Genomic DNA, 19,513 nt, shown 5'->3' with positions numbered 1-19,513 from the left:
AAACAACTTATGAATATTGGGGGTAATTTGATGGCTGGAATATTTTATTGCATTAATATGTTGAGTTAATAGGTAGATGTAAGACAAGCAAATAATCAGGAAAGACAAGGGATAAGTTTCTCCACAGTAAATAGATGAGGATTAGTGATGATTATTCTACAAACAAGGGATGGTATGATTATTAAAATGGATAGGCAGACTTTCTTTAAATGTTTTGGTTTTATGGTTATTCTAGAAAAGGCTGTGTTTTAATAAGAGTAAATGACTTCTATATTAGTCACATTTTAGAATTCCAACAGGAATAAAATTTACAAAACCAAACAGAACAACCAAATCCATAAGGCCAAAACAGATTAAATTGTAGCCCAAAGCTTCAACTCTCTAAGAGGATGCACTGTGAAGCTTCAACATAGAGGGGTAAAAGCAACAATAGGAAGAGACAAGTGATGATGTGAGAGACACTTAACGTCACCTTCAGCTGTGACAACAACATCCTTAAGTCTGTAATTAAAGGCAAATGGATGTCGCAGAGGCAGGGAGTGGGGGGAAGGCTGCTCTCCTGGGGTGTGTGGGTGGTGTGAAGGCATTACCTCTGCAGACAAAGAGAGGCACTGGAAAGATTAGGCAACTGCTGTCTTAGAGGAGGCATGATTACTTTTACATGGCATATCTGAAGTCCGAAAGGGTACATAAAAGGCTAAAGAAAACACGGGTACGGTCTGCCTTGAGACACAAGATTACATAAGGGATTAACACTTGCTGTTTGTCAAAGCACTGAGGCTCTGATGATTTCCTCAGAAATCCTCTCCATCTCCTCCTTAAATATCCATCAAAGGATAGTTCAGGGACTTCAGTGGGTTCCTGTCCAAACTCAAATGATTTATAGTTCTGTTGTTTTGGTACTTGTTATCCAAAAGTAATTATTTTATCTTATGCATAAACTAAACCAGTACTTCCACTAATCACAGTTTTCTAAAGAAAAAATACTGTCACACAGTGGAACAGTTTAATCAACTTGTTATCTAAAGAAGCAGGAAAATAATGGCAAGCATCTCACAACTCACTACTGCCAAAACCAAATTCTTGGGTGGGAAGACATTAGGCCAAGATATAAGGCAACACCACATTATAGAAACATGTTTCTGTGCTGGTGTGAGAGACTGGATGCAATGCTGGCTCAAAACGTTTTGTGTGTGTGTGTGGAAGAGGCAGAACAGGCCTTTCCCTGCTGAGGCAGCGCCCTGCTCCATGCACCCCCTGGGCCTTTATCCCAGCCCTGCAGCAGCCACCAATCCCCAACACATCAGAGGCAATGCTCCACACCTGCCCCTGGAGCTCCCAGCCCAGCTCCTGAGTGGCCAAATGACCAAAGTCCCACCTGGGGAAAGGGCCCAGCAAGGCCAAGGGGTACTTAAGGCCAAACACGAGACAAGAATTTCTTGACCTTCCTCCTCTTGGAATTTCTATTGCTTGAATGCTGCTGGAATTCAGGAGTTGGTAGCTATATTTGTTATTTTCAGTATCTTTTCTCTCTTTCTTCTGATTCCTTCTTGTTAGAATTCTGAGTAACTTAAAATGGAATGGGCTTTGAGTTTGCTAAATTGAATGGGTGAAACTAATACTTTAACAAGTGGTTTATGTTGACTGAATGCTGCTACAAACTTTTTGTCAAAGTTATTTGATTTTCTAGAGTTGACAGTAAAGTTTTCTTTGTTGATCTCTTGAGAATATCTTGTCAATATTTCTCCCATGAATCTAATTCAAAGTGCATGAACAACTGTAAGCCCTGTTAAAAGTCTCACCAAGTGAGTTGTTTGGGGCCTTACAACTGGTTTTGGCTGGGGTAGAGTCAATTTTCTTCACAGTAGCTGGTATGGAGCTGTGTTCTGGATTTGACTGAACACAGTGATGGCAATAGAGATGGTTTTGTTATTGCTGAGTAGGGCTTGCATAAAGCAAAGGCCTTTTTCACTCTTCCTACTGCCACGCTGCAAAGGAAATTAGAAGTGCATGGAGGCTGGGGGCAGACACAGCCAGGGACAAATGACCCAAACTGACCAAAGGGATATTCCAGACCTTATGGCATCATGTTCAGTATATAAAGTGGGTGACAGAAGGAGGAAGGCAGGACACATTTGGCATGACAGATTTCATCTTCCCAAGGCATCATTACTTGTGATGGGGGTCTGCTCTGGTGGAGATGGCTGAACACCTGCTTGCCCATAGGAGGCATCCTTCTTTTGCTTTGCTCATATTTGTGGCTTCTGCTTTCTCTATTACGCTGTCTTTATCTCAACCTATGAGTTTTTCAGCTTTTACCTTTCCAATTCTCTCCCCGAACGTGCTGGTGGAATAGTGAGCAAGCAGGTGGTTGGGCTTGGCTGGGGTTAAAGCAAGACAGTGACTGAGAGAAGAAGTGATTTAATCAAATTTATATACTAACTTCTCTGCATATTGCAAGTAATTCTAAGAATCTGTGGCATTTGCCCTATCTGACTTCCAGTTTGAAGATGCATCTCACTAGAGCTGCAGGAAGGCAACGCTGAGTTGAATGGGAAGCAAATAATTGACAACAGTTTCTGTAATCAGTGTTTGGTCTGGAATAAAATCTGGTTGAATAGAATGCGTTCTTTTAAAAATGGAGAGAGATGTGTTACTAGCATAAATCTTTATTAAAGCTCAAAAATGCTCGGGAGTGAGAGGGTTGAAATACCTCAGAGTTAATGGAGTTATTTACAATGTCAATAATCTGCATTGCTGTCATGCTTCCCATCAATACATTAAGAAGCAGTCACAACAGAAAAGTAAGCTTGAATATGACATGTTGTAAGAAGGAGGATGCCGTACCTCACTCTTAGCCAGGCCTAATAAATGACAGCCAAAGAAAAATTGCTTAATGGGGCACTTATTTGCATAGAAGTCTTTAACACTTCAGAGAAAATGCAAATCCCAAGGAATTTACAAAAGGAGTGTAAAATGCCTTCTGACCAACTGGAGTTTGACATCCTCTTCAAAGACTGTCACAGCAAACATTTTACATTAAAAAAGAAAAAAATTAATAAAACGGAGTGTTCTAACATTTAAATAACCTAGGTTTCACCTAGTAGTCCTCTACTTAAGAAAAATGAAAGAAATGAGGCTGTGCATGGATTACTGAAAGCTCAAAGAACTCCAAGTGCCTGGTGCATAACCTCTAGAGCAGATTATCTACAGTAAATATTTTACTGGATATTTTTAGGTGGTGAAGTTACTGCTTCATATTCTGGGCTTCCCTATGAAATAGGCAATAGGAACAGATGCAACAAAATCATGGAAGAAATAAAAGGTAACAATTCTTCACACTCTTTTGTAACTAAATCATTATGGGTCATCAGATGAAATTAGCAAATGGCAAAGTCAAAGCAAGCAAATGGACATCTTTATTTAGGAACTGCATTGTTAAACCACAGACTCTCATGACACTATGCAGCTGCTCCTGGCCAGCATTGGAGACAGCAATGCTGAGCTAGAGATACCCTACTTTGCATCCTGTATCTAAATAAATCAGTATGGGATGAAAAAATTAAGAAAAACAGTAATGCAATTATAGAACTGCTTCAATACCAGTTACCTGTTAGCTCTAGTCCCAAGTCACACAGTTTACAGTAAGAGTGTCAATTATGCAGGTGAAGTTAGAAATCCCCATCTTTTGGATGTATTGAAAATTTGTAATTCACTCTCATAGTTTTTGCTACTCGATTTTTCACAATAGTATTTTATATCTAGGCCATGTTAACAGAAACATATTTATCTACTGGTTTTCTAACACCTTTTAGTTTCTTTTTGTTCTTTAAGGGTAATCTTTCAAATCTTTCATAAAAATATTTTCCTGGTCCTTTTAAAGGTGTTTTTAGTTGTAATGTAGTGCTGATTATATTAAATCTTATTGTATTATCAAATATTATAATACTCTATGTTAAGAGGTGCCTTCTAGTCACCTAATATAGTACTTGAAACTAATGGGAGTTTTCATATTGTTTCTGAGGAGCTCCAAGCTCCTTTCAAAATCCAGGAGATACACCAGCTGAGTTTGAAACATATTATCTTAATTTATCCATTTGTTTACAGATTTTCTGTTCCATTATTTCAATTCATGGAGCCATCTTATTTTTTTAAGTTTCAAAGAATAGGCTCAAAATCAATAATCAGACAGCTTTTCTCAATACAAAGGGAAAGGAACCTCTATAATAATTGTTCACTTCATTAAATCTCTTTTTGCTCATTGGTAATTTAATAGATGCAATACCTTTAAATACATCATTAGAAGAAAACTTGTGGAAATCAATTCATTATTTTTCATTTATGCTTTTCAAAAATTGTCCTTCCCCTTCATTTTATGTGGCACTTCTTTTCACTCTTTATCTGCAGGCTCTCTTTAAAAACTACAATGCACAGCTTTAAGTTCTGCCATTTAAACCCTTTTTTCCTCATATTTATGCTTCCTTGTCTGGGGTAGGAAACAGAACCATAAGTTCTGCAACTGTCAGAATGTACTCACAGTCTTCACGATGAGTTATAAGTTTTAATTTCATCATCACTAGCTTTCAGATCACCTTGATTAACTTCTCCTTTCTAAGGTCACCTTCTCCAAAGTTGACAGTAAATTTTCAAAATAGTGAGAATTCACATGCAGGTCTTTTGAAAAGGACTTTGAGTTTACACAGGGAGTATTACTGAGGTTTAATGACAACATTATGTAGAACAGTCCTCTGTGTTTCCTCCAACAAATCTGAAAAAAATTCAAACTATTGTGAGTAAGGATTGGGATTCAAAAGTCAATTATTTTTATTAAACAGAAATTCTATTTTTGCCTACCTTAAGAAGCTTTAGCAGTTCAAAAAGTGAAATAAACCCCTATCTCTGTGTCAATGGCTAGTGCTGCTTTCTGTCCCCTGTCGACAGCATTCATTCTCCTCTTCCTCATCAGAAACTGAGAGACATGACAATTTTTCCCCCTCTTTTATAACCAGGTAGATTTTTCATAATTAAACTTTTGAAAGTGCTGCCTGTAATATAATGGTAGTTGCAACTGTACGATGACTGAAGAAAAAAATAAACCAACCACTTTTCAGTGAAGAAATGAATACTAACTGAAACAGGACCCCTGAAGCAGTAATGCTTAAATGCACTCTTTCAAGAAATGATCCACTTCCTGACAGAGTTGTACCGCTTCCGTTAAGAGAATTATTAGACTTGGATGCTTAGCATAACTTCTCCTTTCATGGTAAAAACATTAAGTGGTTTTAGAGAGATAAAACTGTTGCCCAGAGAAGTTTCATAAAAAATACTTTTAACAACAAATATACCTACCCAGTCTACTTTTCTGACAGTTATCAAGCACAGAGAGTTCAATTAAAGGTTCAGATTAAACAAAAGATAAAAATCACAGAGAAGATATGCAAACTAAAAACTAGAACTAATACTAAACTAAAATTTCTCACAAAAGCTGTTTCATGTCATGTTTGTCTTTCACAGTGAGTCCTTCCCTAAATTAATTTTGTGGTTTCCAAAATTTTATCCTTTTTTTCTTCTGCTGTGCAAATGTTCTCCATGGAGTGATGAAGGGGAACATTTTGTATCATCTAGCCTTCCGAAATTTGTCCTTTGAAAATAACACCTATTTCTGTAACAATTCAATGACCATAAGAAAGCACCAAACACCTTCAACTTTAGCTCCATAGAAATTACAATTTCCATAAGCAGCTCCCCTTCAGAAACAAAGTAAATTAAATACCTCAAAACTGGTGAGGCCCTGGCACCCTGGAAATATGCAGCTCTAGCACTCGTGTTCTTCTTTTTCTCTCTCATTTCCTCTCAGATGTCTGTACACTGAGCATTTCAATTTCACCTCAGCCCTCAAACCAGCTTGGCACACCACCTCTTTTAGAACCAAAAATAAAATATTGTGACACTTGTTCTTTAATGAAGCTCAATAATATCTTTCCATGTGGGAATTTCCCACAGCATTTTTTTCCTCCCTCTTTTCCCAATTAGGAATGACAAGTTAATACACATATTTTTGAACAGTTGTGTTGTGGGGTAGAGAAGGGACATCTATCTTTAGAATGGTGTTACTCCAAATTCCCAAACTTGCAGCACATGCTCAGCCCAAACACTGAACTGTTGGCTGACTGACCTGTCGGGTTGTGCACATGAATATGAAAATGCTGCTTAAAAAACAAAAACCATTGACACTATGGATCATGAGTAGCTCTGCACTGCCCCATAGCTTTTAATCATTTAAACATCAAATATTTTTCCTTTTATACCAGAGGGGTAATTTATTGTATGCACATCATACAAACAGTAGGTTTTTTTCAGTGTTGCAGCATACACACAAATGTATTTAAATGCAAGTAACAATTTCAGTCAGTTAAACTGCACTTCTAAAAGCACAGTTAAGATAACAATGGTGGTTTTACTTCTCCCAACTAACAAAAAAAACTCTTACAGACCAGTCTGTACTCCCTCTGGGTCTAAGCCCATCACTCTTCCTGGACTTTCTCATGCTGCTTTGGCTGCAGGCTTGAGCCAAATTTCCTCCCTCATCTGACTCTGTGACAGTGCAGTGACTTAAACAGGACAAAGGCCCAATCCGTGCTGGCACCTGACTATCCATACGTCTGACTGCTGGCATGCTTCCAGGAATGGTTGGGTCCCTGGCCAGTATTCTTCCAGGCAATGTCTTTGTACATCCAAGCTGGAGGCTAGCACAGCTCAGTAATGGTGTGCTGTCTCGACACATCCAGGAGGCAGTGAAAAAAAGGCCACTCTTTTGAAGGGGAAAGAATTTAGCTGCACCATGCTATGTCATGCCCTTCCTGACACCTACAGAATGAGTCCTAATCAGTTTTATTTTCTGGTATAGATGCAGCCTGTATATTTCCACTTATCTGTAATTCCAATCTATCCTTAAGGGAGGCAGAACTCTGTCCTTTAAAGCCACCCACAAAGCCATGTGATACTGCTGTATGATGGAGGCATGTCACCAGCCCACTATGCCTGGACCATTCTGCTCAAGGTAGATCTACTCTCATGTCAAGTACACAACCAAGTCTAACCCTCCACTGCTCCCAAAGTTGAAAGGAAAACTTGAGCACAGTCTTGCATTCATGGACTCCTGACAGGAGGTTTAGGATTTCAGTGCAAGTATAGCTCTTTTGTCTGTCAAAAGGTGGGATTCTTTCCAAGCATTCAGCAGGGCTGCTTTGCTGTTTCTGGACATGACACAAGAATCCCACTGCAAAAACATTTTAACACTGGAGAAACTGTTATGTAAAAAAATCTTAACTTTTTTTTAATTGGAATGACCATGTTTCAAGTACATCAGGGGATCCTTCAGTAATAATAAAGAACTTTCAGTTCAGGCAGTAGTACTTTGCAAGGCCAGTCACATCTTAAACTGAAATATACACAATAATCACTGTGTTTTATTATATGCATTGTCAGCATGGATCAGTATTCTTGGTTTGGTATTTTAGTGTTATTGCCTCATTTTTTAAAGCTGTTTTAGCTGAGAGAAATTTTCAGCCTGGGGCAAATAAGCAGATACAGCCTGTCAAGCTATGGACATCTGAAACCAAGACTATTAACAACTACTGGACTCAATGCCAGCACGCCTCACATTTCAGCTTTTCAGGAGTCAGATTTCAGCTTCTCTCCTCTGAGGCTGCCCGGGACAGTTAGTCCAAGAGTAGGCTAGTAGAGCCACTGGATGAAATATAGCACCAGGCTCTTTAAAATCTAGTATCTGGGACATGGAATAATCAGAAGTGGTTATTACACCTTGTAATGAGTAAGTAAATCTCACAGTCCCCACCAGAGAGCCATCAGGAGCCATTAGTTACAAAGATGCAAAAACTTATTAATTTAATAAGTTAATTAATAAATAATTTAATCAGTTTAGTATTTCCATTTTCCCTTTTATTGTTTAATACTATACTTTTTATGTAATACTTACTCTCTCTGCAATAGCAATGCTTCTGAAAACAAGTGACAAAAGTTAGGGAATCAAGTATTTTCCAGTTTGAAAACATCTCCCATGTTCAGACTTTTTATTTTTATAGTCTTGATATAATTCTGGTGGAAAGGCAGTAACTGGATGGACATTTTTGGAGGAGTTATGCGTGTACCATACATCCTGTGGCGTATGGTTGAGATACCTCAACAGAACAGGTGCAGTGCATGGTGGGAAACACCTTCAAAAGTTTTACCAAAAATACTATGAAACCCTTAGGTAGTATTATTAATTTCTGGGATGACAACTGCATAGGCACCCTAAACCTGAGGTCTGGTATATAAACAATTACGAAACCGAAAATCTCACCGACTTTAAATAGCAAAACTCAATCTCTCCATAGGAAACTGTAGAAACGGATACATGTACATGCATTTTTTACATATATGTGTACAAACACACAAATATTTAATACTGGAGTGTGAATAATGGATTAACAGAAGACATTTTATTTCATTGATCTTTGAGGTAACTTAATTAGAGCCTGTGTGAACACTACTGCTGAGACATGGCATTGTGAATTAGCAGCTTGTGTAAGGATAGAAGCAGTGGCAGAGCAACCAGTCAGAAATTACTGTAAATAAGAAATAGAGAGAAAAGTCATTTGAGTTATCTGTTGCAAGGAAATGAGGACAGCTTTAGAAACCAGCTTGCCTCCAAAACGTAACAGACTGAGCGGCTTAACTGAGATGAACAGATCCGATGTGTTTTGAACCGTATGTCCCCCAACAACGCTATCAAAGCCTCTGCGAGGACAGTGTCTCCCTCGCAGCTGAAGGGACCAGATGAAGGCGGCCCAGGCAAGGCAAGGTGAACCGGCACATGGATGTACGGCCCCAGCACGCTCGCCCACTCCTATCTTGCGACCAGCAAGCCCTTGCCAGGCACCTCCTGAGCTGCGATAACCCTGCAGGCCGTGCGCCCTTCCAGCGATCACCAAGGCTGGTTTCACTTCAGTACAGGCGGCCTCTTCCACCTCCCAAGAGGCCACTACGCTCTCCGCCCGCTCCAGGCCCCGGCCGAGGGGAAGGCGGCACCAGGCGGGGCCCCTGCGTGCACCGGCGGCCGCGCCACCCGCGCCGTGGGCCCCTGAGCCCGGTGACCGGAGCGCACGGCCGCGGGCTGCAGGCGGGCCTGTCGATGTGTGTGCCGCGGCCGCCGCCGCGAGCCCGCACGCACCGCCCGTGCCTCCCGTGCGGGACGGCTGGGACTCAACGGGCGGGCGGCCGGGGCCCTGCGGGAATCTCTCCGTCCCCGGCCGTGCCTCGCTGCTCCCTGCCCCGCCGCATCCCCCCGCGAGGATACCCCGCTTCCCATCCCGCTGCCGCATCCCCGCGCTAGGCTGGAGCCCGGCTCCCCCCGGCCGCCACTGCGAGTGGGTCAGCCCACGGCCGCTCCCCCCTTCGAGTACGGTGGAACCCGCCGTAAGGCGAGGAAGGGCGCCATGGCCCCTCCCTCAGGTGATTGCCAGCTCCAGTGGTCAATCAGCGCCGTTCCTTACCTCTCGGCAGCCCAGCGCCCGCCCTCCCGCGGGGGTCGGGGGTCAGCGGGAGAGGCGGGCGGGAATGTTTACAAACAAGATCGGGGAGTAGAGGGGCCGGGGGGAAGGCGGGGGGCGGAGCCGGCGGTTGGCGCAGCCGCCGAGCCAATGGGGGCGCGCGGCTCTCGGCGGAAGGGCGGGGGCGGCGCGCGGGGAACGCTCTCTGCCCGACGGCCGCCGGGGCTCGCGGGCGCGCGCGGCCAATGAGCGCCCGGCCTGGGGAGGGAGGGGGCGCGCGCGCCTGAGTAGGAGCCGCTCCCCGCGGCGCTCCCACCTCCTCCCCCCTCCTCCCCCCCGCGCCGCTCAGCCTATCCCGGCCGCGCTCCGCTCCGCTCCGCTCCCCGCTGTCGGGCGGGGAGGGCGGCCGGAGCCCGGGGGAGGGGAGGCGCAAGGACATGGGCTGGTTCTGAGCGCCTGGGGAGGGAAGCTGTCGTGCGTGTGCCTCCCTAGATTTTAATAACTGTTTGTTGTTGGGCGGTGTAGGTTTGGGGTTTTCTGCCCCAACCTCCGCCCCACCTCCCACCCCGTCTTCCAAGAAGGCGGAGGGGACAGCGGCAGACCCCAGCGCGCCTGCATGGCTCCTGTGCCCCGGAGCGCCCCTGGAAAATAGAAGCCGTCTCGGGCCAGGTGACATCCCCCCGCCGCCGCGCTCGCGGGAGCGGCAGGGGCGGGGGAGCCGCCCGTGAGGACATGGAGGGAGCCTCGGGGGAAGCGGAGCTGCCGCTCCTCACGGTGAAGCACGAGCTGAGGAACGGTGAGCGGGCGGGCCCGGGGGTCGCGCGGGGGCGGAGGGGCACGGGCGGCCCGCGCCGAGGAGAGCACGGCTGAGCAGGGAGCGAACAGAGTTGGTGGGGCCGGTGGGGAAGTCTCAGTGGCGGGGGGAAAAAAGAGGATGAGCTGGGATATAAGGGCAGGAGCGCGTACGATGGGGGCGGGGAGGGGGCCTTCTCTTATTTCTGAAAAAAGTAGTTCACTTCGACTTCTGCTCCATGCCTGGCTTCCCTGTCCCACTTCCTGGTGGTACTGGACGCTTTTGAAGGAGATGAAGGGTAGCCACGCTCTCTTATAAACGTTATTTTTTGTAAGTTGTGTGTTTGATCGACTTCTATAGCTATGCTGGGGGGGGCGGTTTGTTCGAGTCCTAAATGAAGTCGTTTTATGTGACAGCTTTTCTCTGACCTCGGTGAAATGCCGGAATTGTAGGGTGGGGAATGTGCCAACACGTAACCACAGAGTTATCTGGGTTTTCAGTCTATGGATTTCTTGTAGCTCGGTAGTTACTTGACGACCCTCTGGAGAAGTAGTTCAACATGTGAAATATGTATGACCTTTAAAGATCCAACAGAAATCCTCCGTTGTAGGTTGCTGTGTTGGGGAAGAGCTTTATTTCTTTTTAGTAGGGATTCTCTGCTTCTCAGAAGTTTCCAGGCAACTTGAACACTGCAGTAAATCTAAATTTTAACGTCAATTAAGAAGAGCGTGTAAAACACAATCAGAACGTATATTCTCTGTATTGATTAACAATGAAGGTGCTGTTAACTCGTGTCCTTCATTCCTTTTCTGTCCTCATCTTTTTCTCCATGATGAAGTGAGAGGGAGCATATGATGCCGTTCACTGCAAAAGTTTGGGAGGGTTAATGTATTTGACATTCTCGAGTGGGCCGATGCAAAGGCAGGTGGTGGTGCTGGCTCCCCTCGGTGGCGTTCTGCCTCCGCTTCCCTCGGCCCTGGGGTCCGGGGAGCTGCCCCAGAGGAGCACGGCTCTCACCGCTGCTCGGCGGGGCGAGGAGGAGGAGGGGGGTAGGAAAAAAAAAAGGCGGTCTCTTGATAGCTACCGAAATCGAAGGGACCGTAGTTTCCTTCTTTCAGGGAGGAGCTGCTGGAAAACATAGTTGTCTCGATAGGTGTTGCTACATTGAAGTGTGGAAAAGGTAAGGGGAAAGGAAATGGGACGCATTTATTCAATATATTTACATAACTACGTCTCTTTTTTTTTTTCTATATTTGTTTTGTAGAGGTTGAGAACATGTATCCCTGAGGGTTGTTATTTAAAGATAGTTTGAGGAGTAAACAATGTAGCATAATAAGCAACTTTGATTTTAATCCTGATCACATATATAGCTGTATGAAGTACCAGCTCTCATTTTTATTTTAAAAATTCTCAACCTTGCTTGTCTTCTAAGCTTCTGAAATTCAATTTAGTAGGAATAAGTTGCTACTCCCCTTCTTGTTCTCTTCTCCATATTCAGTTTAGAATACTCTGCTTTCTGAAAAATGCTTTCTAGCAATGACTTGTCTATTTCTGGAGCACTAGGGTGGAGGAGGGAGCTGCTCTGTCATGTACTCCTGGGAGACTCCTACTCCTGAAGGTGTCAATAGTGTCATTGCTATGCAAGACGTATGGAGATACTGGTTCAGGACTTCTCTATACAATGCACAGAGATACAATAATTTGAGGAGAAACATTATGGTCAGCTTCTGTTGATACAGAAATACATAAAGGTATAGGATACTTTGGATGTTCAAAGGTTTTTTTGTACTGGGTCTGGTTGTGTGGATGCTTAGCTGCTGACTAGGGTCAACCCACCACATCTTTAAAGCATATGCAGGATGATAATTTAATTTTGCTTCATTTTGGGAAAGAGAGTGAGAGGACAGGCAAGAACTGGAATTTGGAGCAAGCGGATCTTTGTTGTTCCTAAATATATTCTATATAATGCATATCCTTTATTGTGCAATTTGTTTAGATTCCAGTGTTTCCCTCGTCTCTGTGCTCTTTCTTTGATGCTGCTAGCTCTGTGACTAATTTAATATTTTAGAATTACAGATTGAAAGTAGCTGTCAGTTGGCAGATGAAAAAGAGGTTAGTCTCCAGAGTGCTCTGAAAGAATTTACTATTGTAGCCGAAATAGTGGCTTCTTTGAGAAGGGAGTATCTGTTCATATTTTGGAAGATGTTACTTGAACCCCACGGTAACAAGCTGACTAATTCAAATCAGCTGAATGCAGGTAAACCCACAGTTACACTTTGCATTTGCAATTACGTGGTCTTGGGATTGCTTTAAAAGTGTTAAATGAGTTAGGGACAGGCTTTTATTATGGTCAAGTGAGTAAGTGAACATACTTTAGAATTTGAATTTAAGATGAAATAAGGATCTTAAAGAATGAAACAGATGATTGTTGTTAGCTCCAAGCAAGTATGGAGGCATATGAAAATGCATTAAGTTAGAGCATATGCAGTGCTGTTTCTGCATAGACCAGCTGATTGTTAACCCTATCATACCATAGCTTGACTTCTTTTAAACTTTGAAATTACAATGCTGGCTTTGATATGTAGGGTCAGATTTAATTTTAGCTTTTTATCTCATGGACTTAGAGCCCTGAAATTCCTCTGTTGTATGACCAAAAAGTAATTGCTGGAAAAACATCACTTGATAGGCATGGAGATTGGGTCTGTGATAGGGAAGGAACTCTTGAGTGCCTCTGTATGATAGCATGTGATGTGTGCTCTGTTACAAATGCTGGGCACTGCTCGGTGTGTATATATATGATGTTTTGCAGATAAGACAGAGCAGTGACTTTTAGGACTCATATAATTTAATAATGATATTCTTCTAATTGTGTTTGTTAAGTTTTTTATTTTCCTAACACCAAACCATTTTTGTTCTTAATAGAAGGCTAATAATTCAGAATAGTCACTGTCTTACTTGTCTCACTTTGGGAAGGAAAATGAGTCTTTGGGGAAAGTGGAATCTCTTTTCAGGAAGTAGAAGCAAAAATATGCCAAAGTTGAAATAGTAGGAAGTGGTGACTCTCTCTGATTCTCACTGAATCACTTCAGTGAAAATAATAAGAAAATGACGTTTTCTTTAGCATTTATTTCTGGAATCTTGTAAAGGGAAAGGTTTTATTTTTTGAGGGCTAACTTTCAGAGTTAATGCAACTTTTAATCTTTTTGCAGTCCTTAGAAAATACATATTGTTTACACTGAAAAAAGAACATTGTTGCATCTTAACATTTCTGTTGCTTGGTAATGCTTCAGAACTGAACAATGGCAAACATAAAGCCTATCAGAGGAAACATTTTACATGATAGTGAAGGATATGGAAAGAGAAGAAAAGGCTTGTGATATCAGAAGATAAAAAGGAAACAGAGCAGTTAAGAGTGAGATTTCCTCCCCTTCTCCTCTTGTTTCTGCAAAAAAGGATCAAAGGATCCTATACCTTGAGTGTGTGGGGGTGACTGGCAGGAGGTTGCCCGTCTTGTGGCATGCTTTTGAACTCCCTGCTTTGCCCAGGGAGAGGCAGAGATTCCCAAAACTGGGATCTTGAAGGGAGCTTGAGACATTCTGTGAATGTATGGGCAGTAAATGCATTGTTTGTTTTGCTTTACAATAGCTAAATCTCGTTCTTTTCCTTTTAGCAAGACTGTTTTGAAGAGGATACTGGATTTGTTTTAATGTTATCACAATCTTTAGGCTAAAGAACTTGCTTTAGTTTGCAGTTTGCCAGACATGCATGAGAAAAGGCACGTATGGATCAGAAGTTCATGTAGCAACAGCCTGCAGAACTCCAAAGGCACAAGAATTTGGAACTCCCCCTTGAGTCAAACTTATAATTCAGGATGAAATTATAAAAGGCTTCAGAAAATAAATACGTGGATTATCTATAGTGTTTAATATTGCAAATTTTTGGTTATACCTTCTAGAATGGGATCTTCAATTAGAATGGATTTATTTGTAAACTAGAAGGTTCATGTTACATTCTAGGGAACTGTGAAAATTCCTATGACTAAAAAACATGATGGATCATGCACTGAATTGTGAATTCAGGCCTTCACTGTGGAGGTACATCTGGCACCTGTACAGTACTTTATTTTTTCTTTTTAAAAGGAAACTTTATGAGACTTAAAATATATTTTTAAAATCAAATTTTCTGTAAGACACATTTTTTTTTGGTTTTACTTACAATATATAGATGTAATATTTTATTATATACTAAACAATATATTTTATATAATAAAATAATATTATAAATATATATAAATAATAACAATAATTTCGTATATTGTTTAGGGATCAGGAGGTACTAATAGTTAGCTATTTCAAAGCTTGGATTGCTTTTGCTTCTACTTTTCTCTTTTGAGCACTAAAATATATGTTTTCTTGGATTGTGGGAACTGCAAAGAGTATTTTAAGTTTATTAATCATCTTTAATACCACTTCAGTCTCTGGATTTTACTCTTTACACAATCAATATGTTCTAAAAATTCATTGTAGTCTAGGAATTTATTGTTATTTATCTTCTGGTAGCCTTGATTATGAAGAAGGACAGCTATTGATCTTTCCTGGGTTGTGTTTGTGGCTTTTTCTTTGTTTTTGTTGAGTGGGGTTTTTTTGTTTGCTTGCTTTTCTCCCACCAGGCTTTGGAATTCAACAAACCTGGCTAAAATGATCTGTCCAAGGGTCTGGTACAACTGATCGTTTTGCTGTCTTGTTTCAGTGATGTTCTGTAAAATGTGTAATATAAATGAGGACTAATAGATGCAGTCTTCATTGTCAGCCTGTTTATTAGCTCTGATCCAACATATTCTAAATGTGATGGTTTAAAAGCTCATGCTTGATTCCACAAAACAATCAGGAGTCTTACATGCCATGTTAATACATCTTAGAATTTTATTCAGAAGGCAGTTCAAAGAACACTTGCTGAATTTCCTTAACCATATGACAAGGCTTGGGTATCTGAGGATGTTTTTCCAATATATTTTTCAAGTAAATAGTTCTGTTGTATCCCCATCATTACATATTTTGGTATCTTATGGTAAACATACTCTCTGTCTCCTCCCCCCTACAGAATCCCAACAACAAGGTGCAAGTTCTACTGAGATTTCTTTGCTTCTGACTCAGTCTGTAGATACAGTCTGGTTTGTGCAAAACTCATGTTACATGCAGTCAGTTTATTTGGGTTTATGGTTTGTTTTGGGATCTATTGTGGCTGTTTCCTCTTCTCATTTTCCTGGACAGCTGTAAATATTTTAGGCTGTCTTGGATAGATGGTTATAAAAGCTTTACCTGGGAGAGGATAATTCTTAAGTTTTCTTGTTAATGTCTGCGTAACCAAATATGTAAATACCTTCCATCAACATGTAAGTTATCAGTTGCTCTTTTTTGTTGATAAATTAATTTGTATTCTCTTACTTTTGATATTGTGTCCAAGGTGCCTGTGACTGAATTTCTATAAATTATTTCGTTCATTACTAATGATAGAGAAAACTGAAGTTGATTCGTGTCTTGTACTTAGATATAATTTTTTGTTTGAGAGGATATGCACAATCTTTAGATATCTGATTGTTTCAACTCTCTTCAGCATTAGATTATCTGTAGCAATTTTATTCATTAGCATCTTGTCTAATTACTTTTTGGTTTTTTTTGGTGTTTTTTTTTTGCAATTATGTGACGTAGAGTGTTGCTACACATTAAGTTTCTAGCTGACCATGGAGGTGCCTCAGGGTTCAGTCTTGGTGACCTCATAGTGATTCAGCTCACAGTAATGATAAAACCTCATGAAGTCACCTCTGTAAGAGAAAAAGGGCTGCTGCTGAATGCAAATGGATCTTAACATGGAGCAGTTTCCAGTCCAGACTACCGAGTTTGTGTCATTAATCTCAGATGTCTGGACTTTTATATTTATTTCAGCTTTCTATATGCAAGTAATATCTTTGGTGAGATAGTCTTCTATCTTCTGTTTTCATGATGGTAGTGACAGTTTCTTATTGTGTTTTCCACTGCATTTTATGCTTCTGAATTTCCACATACTGTATTCCATGCAGTACACATGTATGCTGTTATACATACATGTACATACACACATGTATACATATTGTATTAGCTGGTAATTCAGAGGTCTTTGTCATCTTTGACTGTGTAAAGTTTGGCTTCCAAGCCTTCTAGAATAGGATCAGCAGCTTTGTGAGAGCTTGAATTTTTTCCAAATGTTTTTCAAATTTTTAATTTTTTTTTTTTCTCAGCTCAGGTGGTCTTACCCTTAAGCATCTAATATTCTCGAGAATCAGCAGTTACCTGCCCAGTTACCTCCACTGATACCCTGAAGTTTAGAGCAACATGAACTGTATATTCTTTTCTTTTACACGAGTTCAGAACTCTGTGTGTTTTACATTTGCTCTACATTCTTTCTTTTGCCTAAGAAAAATATTCTTAAGATGTTATGGTTTTTAAATTCCACTTAAGGCTTGTAAGATAGTACCCTGAGCTGATTAAATGGTGCTCTTGTTCAATGACCTGACACTTACTCGGTGGCAATGGTCTCTCAGATTACAAGGACTGCAGGATACTTTTACTTCCTTCAGAAATAGTTCTAGTTGCTGTAACCAGTAACAAAGTATAACTCCATGTAGCAGATAACAGATAACATATGCATTTTCTTCAGTGTCTAATAAATAATAGTTGCATAGTTTCTGTTGCATGGTGTCAGGGTTTTTTTCCCCCCAAAAGGAGTGTGCACACTCTCTCCACTCTGAGTAAGGCATTAACATACAAGTTATAAAGCAACATCTGTTCTTTGATGCTGTGACCTCAGTAGATCTGTTAGGTGAGTGGGGATGGGCCATTCTCTGAAGTAACAGTTTAAGATCAAGTTGATACTGATACTAGACATTGCAACCTAATATTTGGAGTATTGCAGAATGTCTTCTTGTTTTATTTTCCTTCTTGTTTTCTCTGTTCTTAAAATTGCCTGAGGTTTATTGTTCTGCTCAATGAAACTGAAGAATTGGTCTTATGTTGCAGGGACAAGTCTCAACTTTCAGGCAGAGATCAATCTAGTTCAGTAGAGGAAGCTCTAGCTTTGTTTGTCTGCTTCAAGACCTGTAGGCAGTGGGGTCCAGAAGCAGAGGACAGAGCACATTTTAACTTGAAAACAAACACTGTTGAAATGTTATTTCTCAAGATCTTAGAAGTGCAATTAAAAGCTTACAGAATCATTGCACAGTACCAGCTTGCACAGTTCTTAGTTCCCTTGTGGCCTTCTCAAAGTTCAGGTGTAGTGCAGATGGCAGTCATGTTTCTTACATCATCTGGAGATCCTCCATCAAGGAGAGCTGGCAGTCTGGATAGACAGGCTGCCCTGTTTCCAGGGGACTGAAAATGACAGCACTGGTCTTTGTGCACTGGTGTCCCTGCATGTAGAGGGAGGCTTGTCTTTGCAGTGCTAGTATTTCTGGATATTTCCTTTCTTCCTGCTTTCAGAGGTGATGATGGTGACTAGTTCTCTATTTTCTCTTTATGGGGCTATGATGTCCTGGCCTTTCCATTTGCTATTTTTTTCTGAGTTGATATATTTCTTGCTGTTGCCCTCAGCTGCATATTCTCTTTAACCATGTTGGTTCAATGCTGATTGGTGTGGACTACAGTAGAATATTAGTAAATGCAGGATTCTTCTAATTTGGAGATTAGCCAGTATGTAGTGAGCTAATCTCCAAGGGGATTTGTTAGCTTTTTTCCTTCCCATTATGTACAACCATCCTTTTTATTGTCATGTGTAGCTTCATATTATTTGTGGAGAAACTCTCATCTTGTTGACTTGGGCAGTGCTTCTCTTCCTGTCCAAATTTTGTTCCATTCCTTGGTGCACTTCTTAAGCTGATGTGTCCAGACACTTGAAGGAAAAAGTGCATGGAGAAGTAAATTTTCTGGTTTTGAAACTGCTTTCTGTTCACCAATGTACATCCCATTGCAGTCTTTACAGACAGGCTGTGCATTTTGCAAATTGTTGGATTGGGTTCTGACACCATTTCCAGCACAGTGATGTCTGTGGGGTGTGAGAAGCCTTCCACTGTTCTGTCAGTCCTAGTAGTAGTAGTGGTCTCATGCAACCCTTTAAAATCCTCAGTTTTGAAACAGTTTTGTAACTGCAGAGAGCATCCCTGGTGAAAGGTCCTCAAGAAATGGCCATTCAGCTTCCTGGGAGTGAGTGGTGAATAGAATAATTGATCTTTTGAGATTTATGCTTCTGAAAGCAGGTTGAAGGAAATGTTGGAATGACAGCTTTTATCCTGGAGAAACTGCACTTCATCTCTGTTAAAGTGTCAAAGTGCTGCACCTGCTTTCAGCAGATGAAGGCAAAGGACTGCTCTAGGGGAGTTATTAGAAAATGGCAGAAACAGGCTCTTCAGCTTGCTTTTTTTGCAGTATGCCTTCAGAGATGGACATGAGCACTACAACTGAACCTCTTGGAGCAAAACCATTGCCATGTGGCAACATTGGGAGGAGCACTTTCTGGGAATTGTTCATCTTTTCTTAGAGCTTTGAAGATTTGTTTTAAATGAAGGATAATTTTACTTCTTGCTTTATGGGGAGTAATTGTGAGAGAGTTTGTCTCAAGTGTCCTGTCATACTTGTGTGTGTTATGCAGCATCCTTTAGCTGTCTTGTGGGATGGCTTTTTTCCTCAGTATAATGTAAAAAGAATGAGGTGGGTCTTATTTTGCAGTTACCATATGCTTATTTGTGGTGTCATTTTCTCCTTTTATTATGAAAGTAATATTATAGTAACCTTCAAGATTTTTTTTAGGATAAGGCCATTAAGCATCCTGAGTGGAAGTAAAAATGGAATTAAGGGGAAAGTGCAAAATTACAGCTCACATTGAAACAAGTCCATAATAATTCAAACTAGATAGCACTCAGCTTTTTATTGTGCAGCCTCATGAAGTGGAGATGGTTTTACTAATGTTATTGAATGTGAGTTTATGGTACAGTTTAGATGAATAGATTGAGTTTTAAGGCTTAATCTCATTTTAGGATTGCAGCCAGCACTGCAAATCTTCAGCATGTTACTGGAGAAGCAGCATTTCTCTGTGTTCCACTCTTCCTATAACTTCCTTAATCCTACCATATTCAGTTCCA

General features: G+C 41.2%; 2 protein-coding genes across 5 annotated transcripts in view; one reads left to right on the top strand and one right to left on the bottom strand.

Annotated features, from left to right (window-relative positions):
• DGLUCY (D-glutamate cyclase) overlaps positions 1-9,643 on the bottom strand; it is a 48,677-nt gene extending 39,034 nt beyond the window's left edge. For 2 of the 4 annotated variants that reach the window (XM_036384041.1, XM_036384043.1), the window contains exon 1: positions 9,558-9,620. The gene's annotated coding sequence lies outside the window, so the exon portion shown is untranslated. Of the gene's footprint in view, positions 1-9,557 lie in introns of all 4 variants that reach the window. The other 2 variants (XM_036384042.1, XM_036384044.1) reach the window with 2 other exon arrangements.
• A 242-nt stretch (positions 9,644-9,885) lies between these two features.
• The window catches only part of RPS6KA5 (ribosomal protein S6 kinase A5), a 73,676-nt gene continuing 64,048 nt past the window's right edge, over positions 9,886-19,513 (top strand). The window contains exon 1 of the mRNA XM_036383567.1: positions 9,886-10,350. Within this exon, the coding sequence (XP_036239460.1) occupies positions 10,287-10,350 (64 nt within the window). The 5' untranslated portion in view covers positions 9,886-10,286. The remainder of the gene's footprint in view (positions 10,351-19,513) is intronic.

The sequence above is a fragment of the Molothrus ater genome, chromosome 6 (assembly GCF_012460135.2).
Source record: "Molothrus ater isolate BHLD 08-10-18 breed brown headed cowbird chromosome 6, BPBGC_Mater_1.1, whole genome shotgun sequence".
NCBI lineage: Eukaryota > Metazoa > Chordata > Aves > Passeriformes > Icteridae > Molothrus > Molothrus ater.
This window is presented reverse-complemented; position numbering and strand designations above follow the sequence as displayed.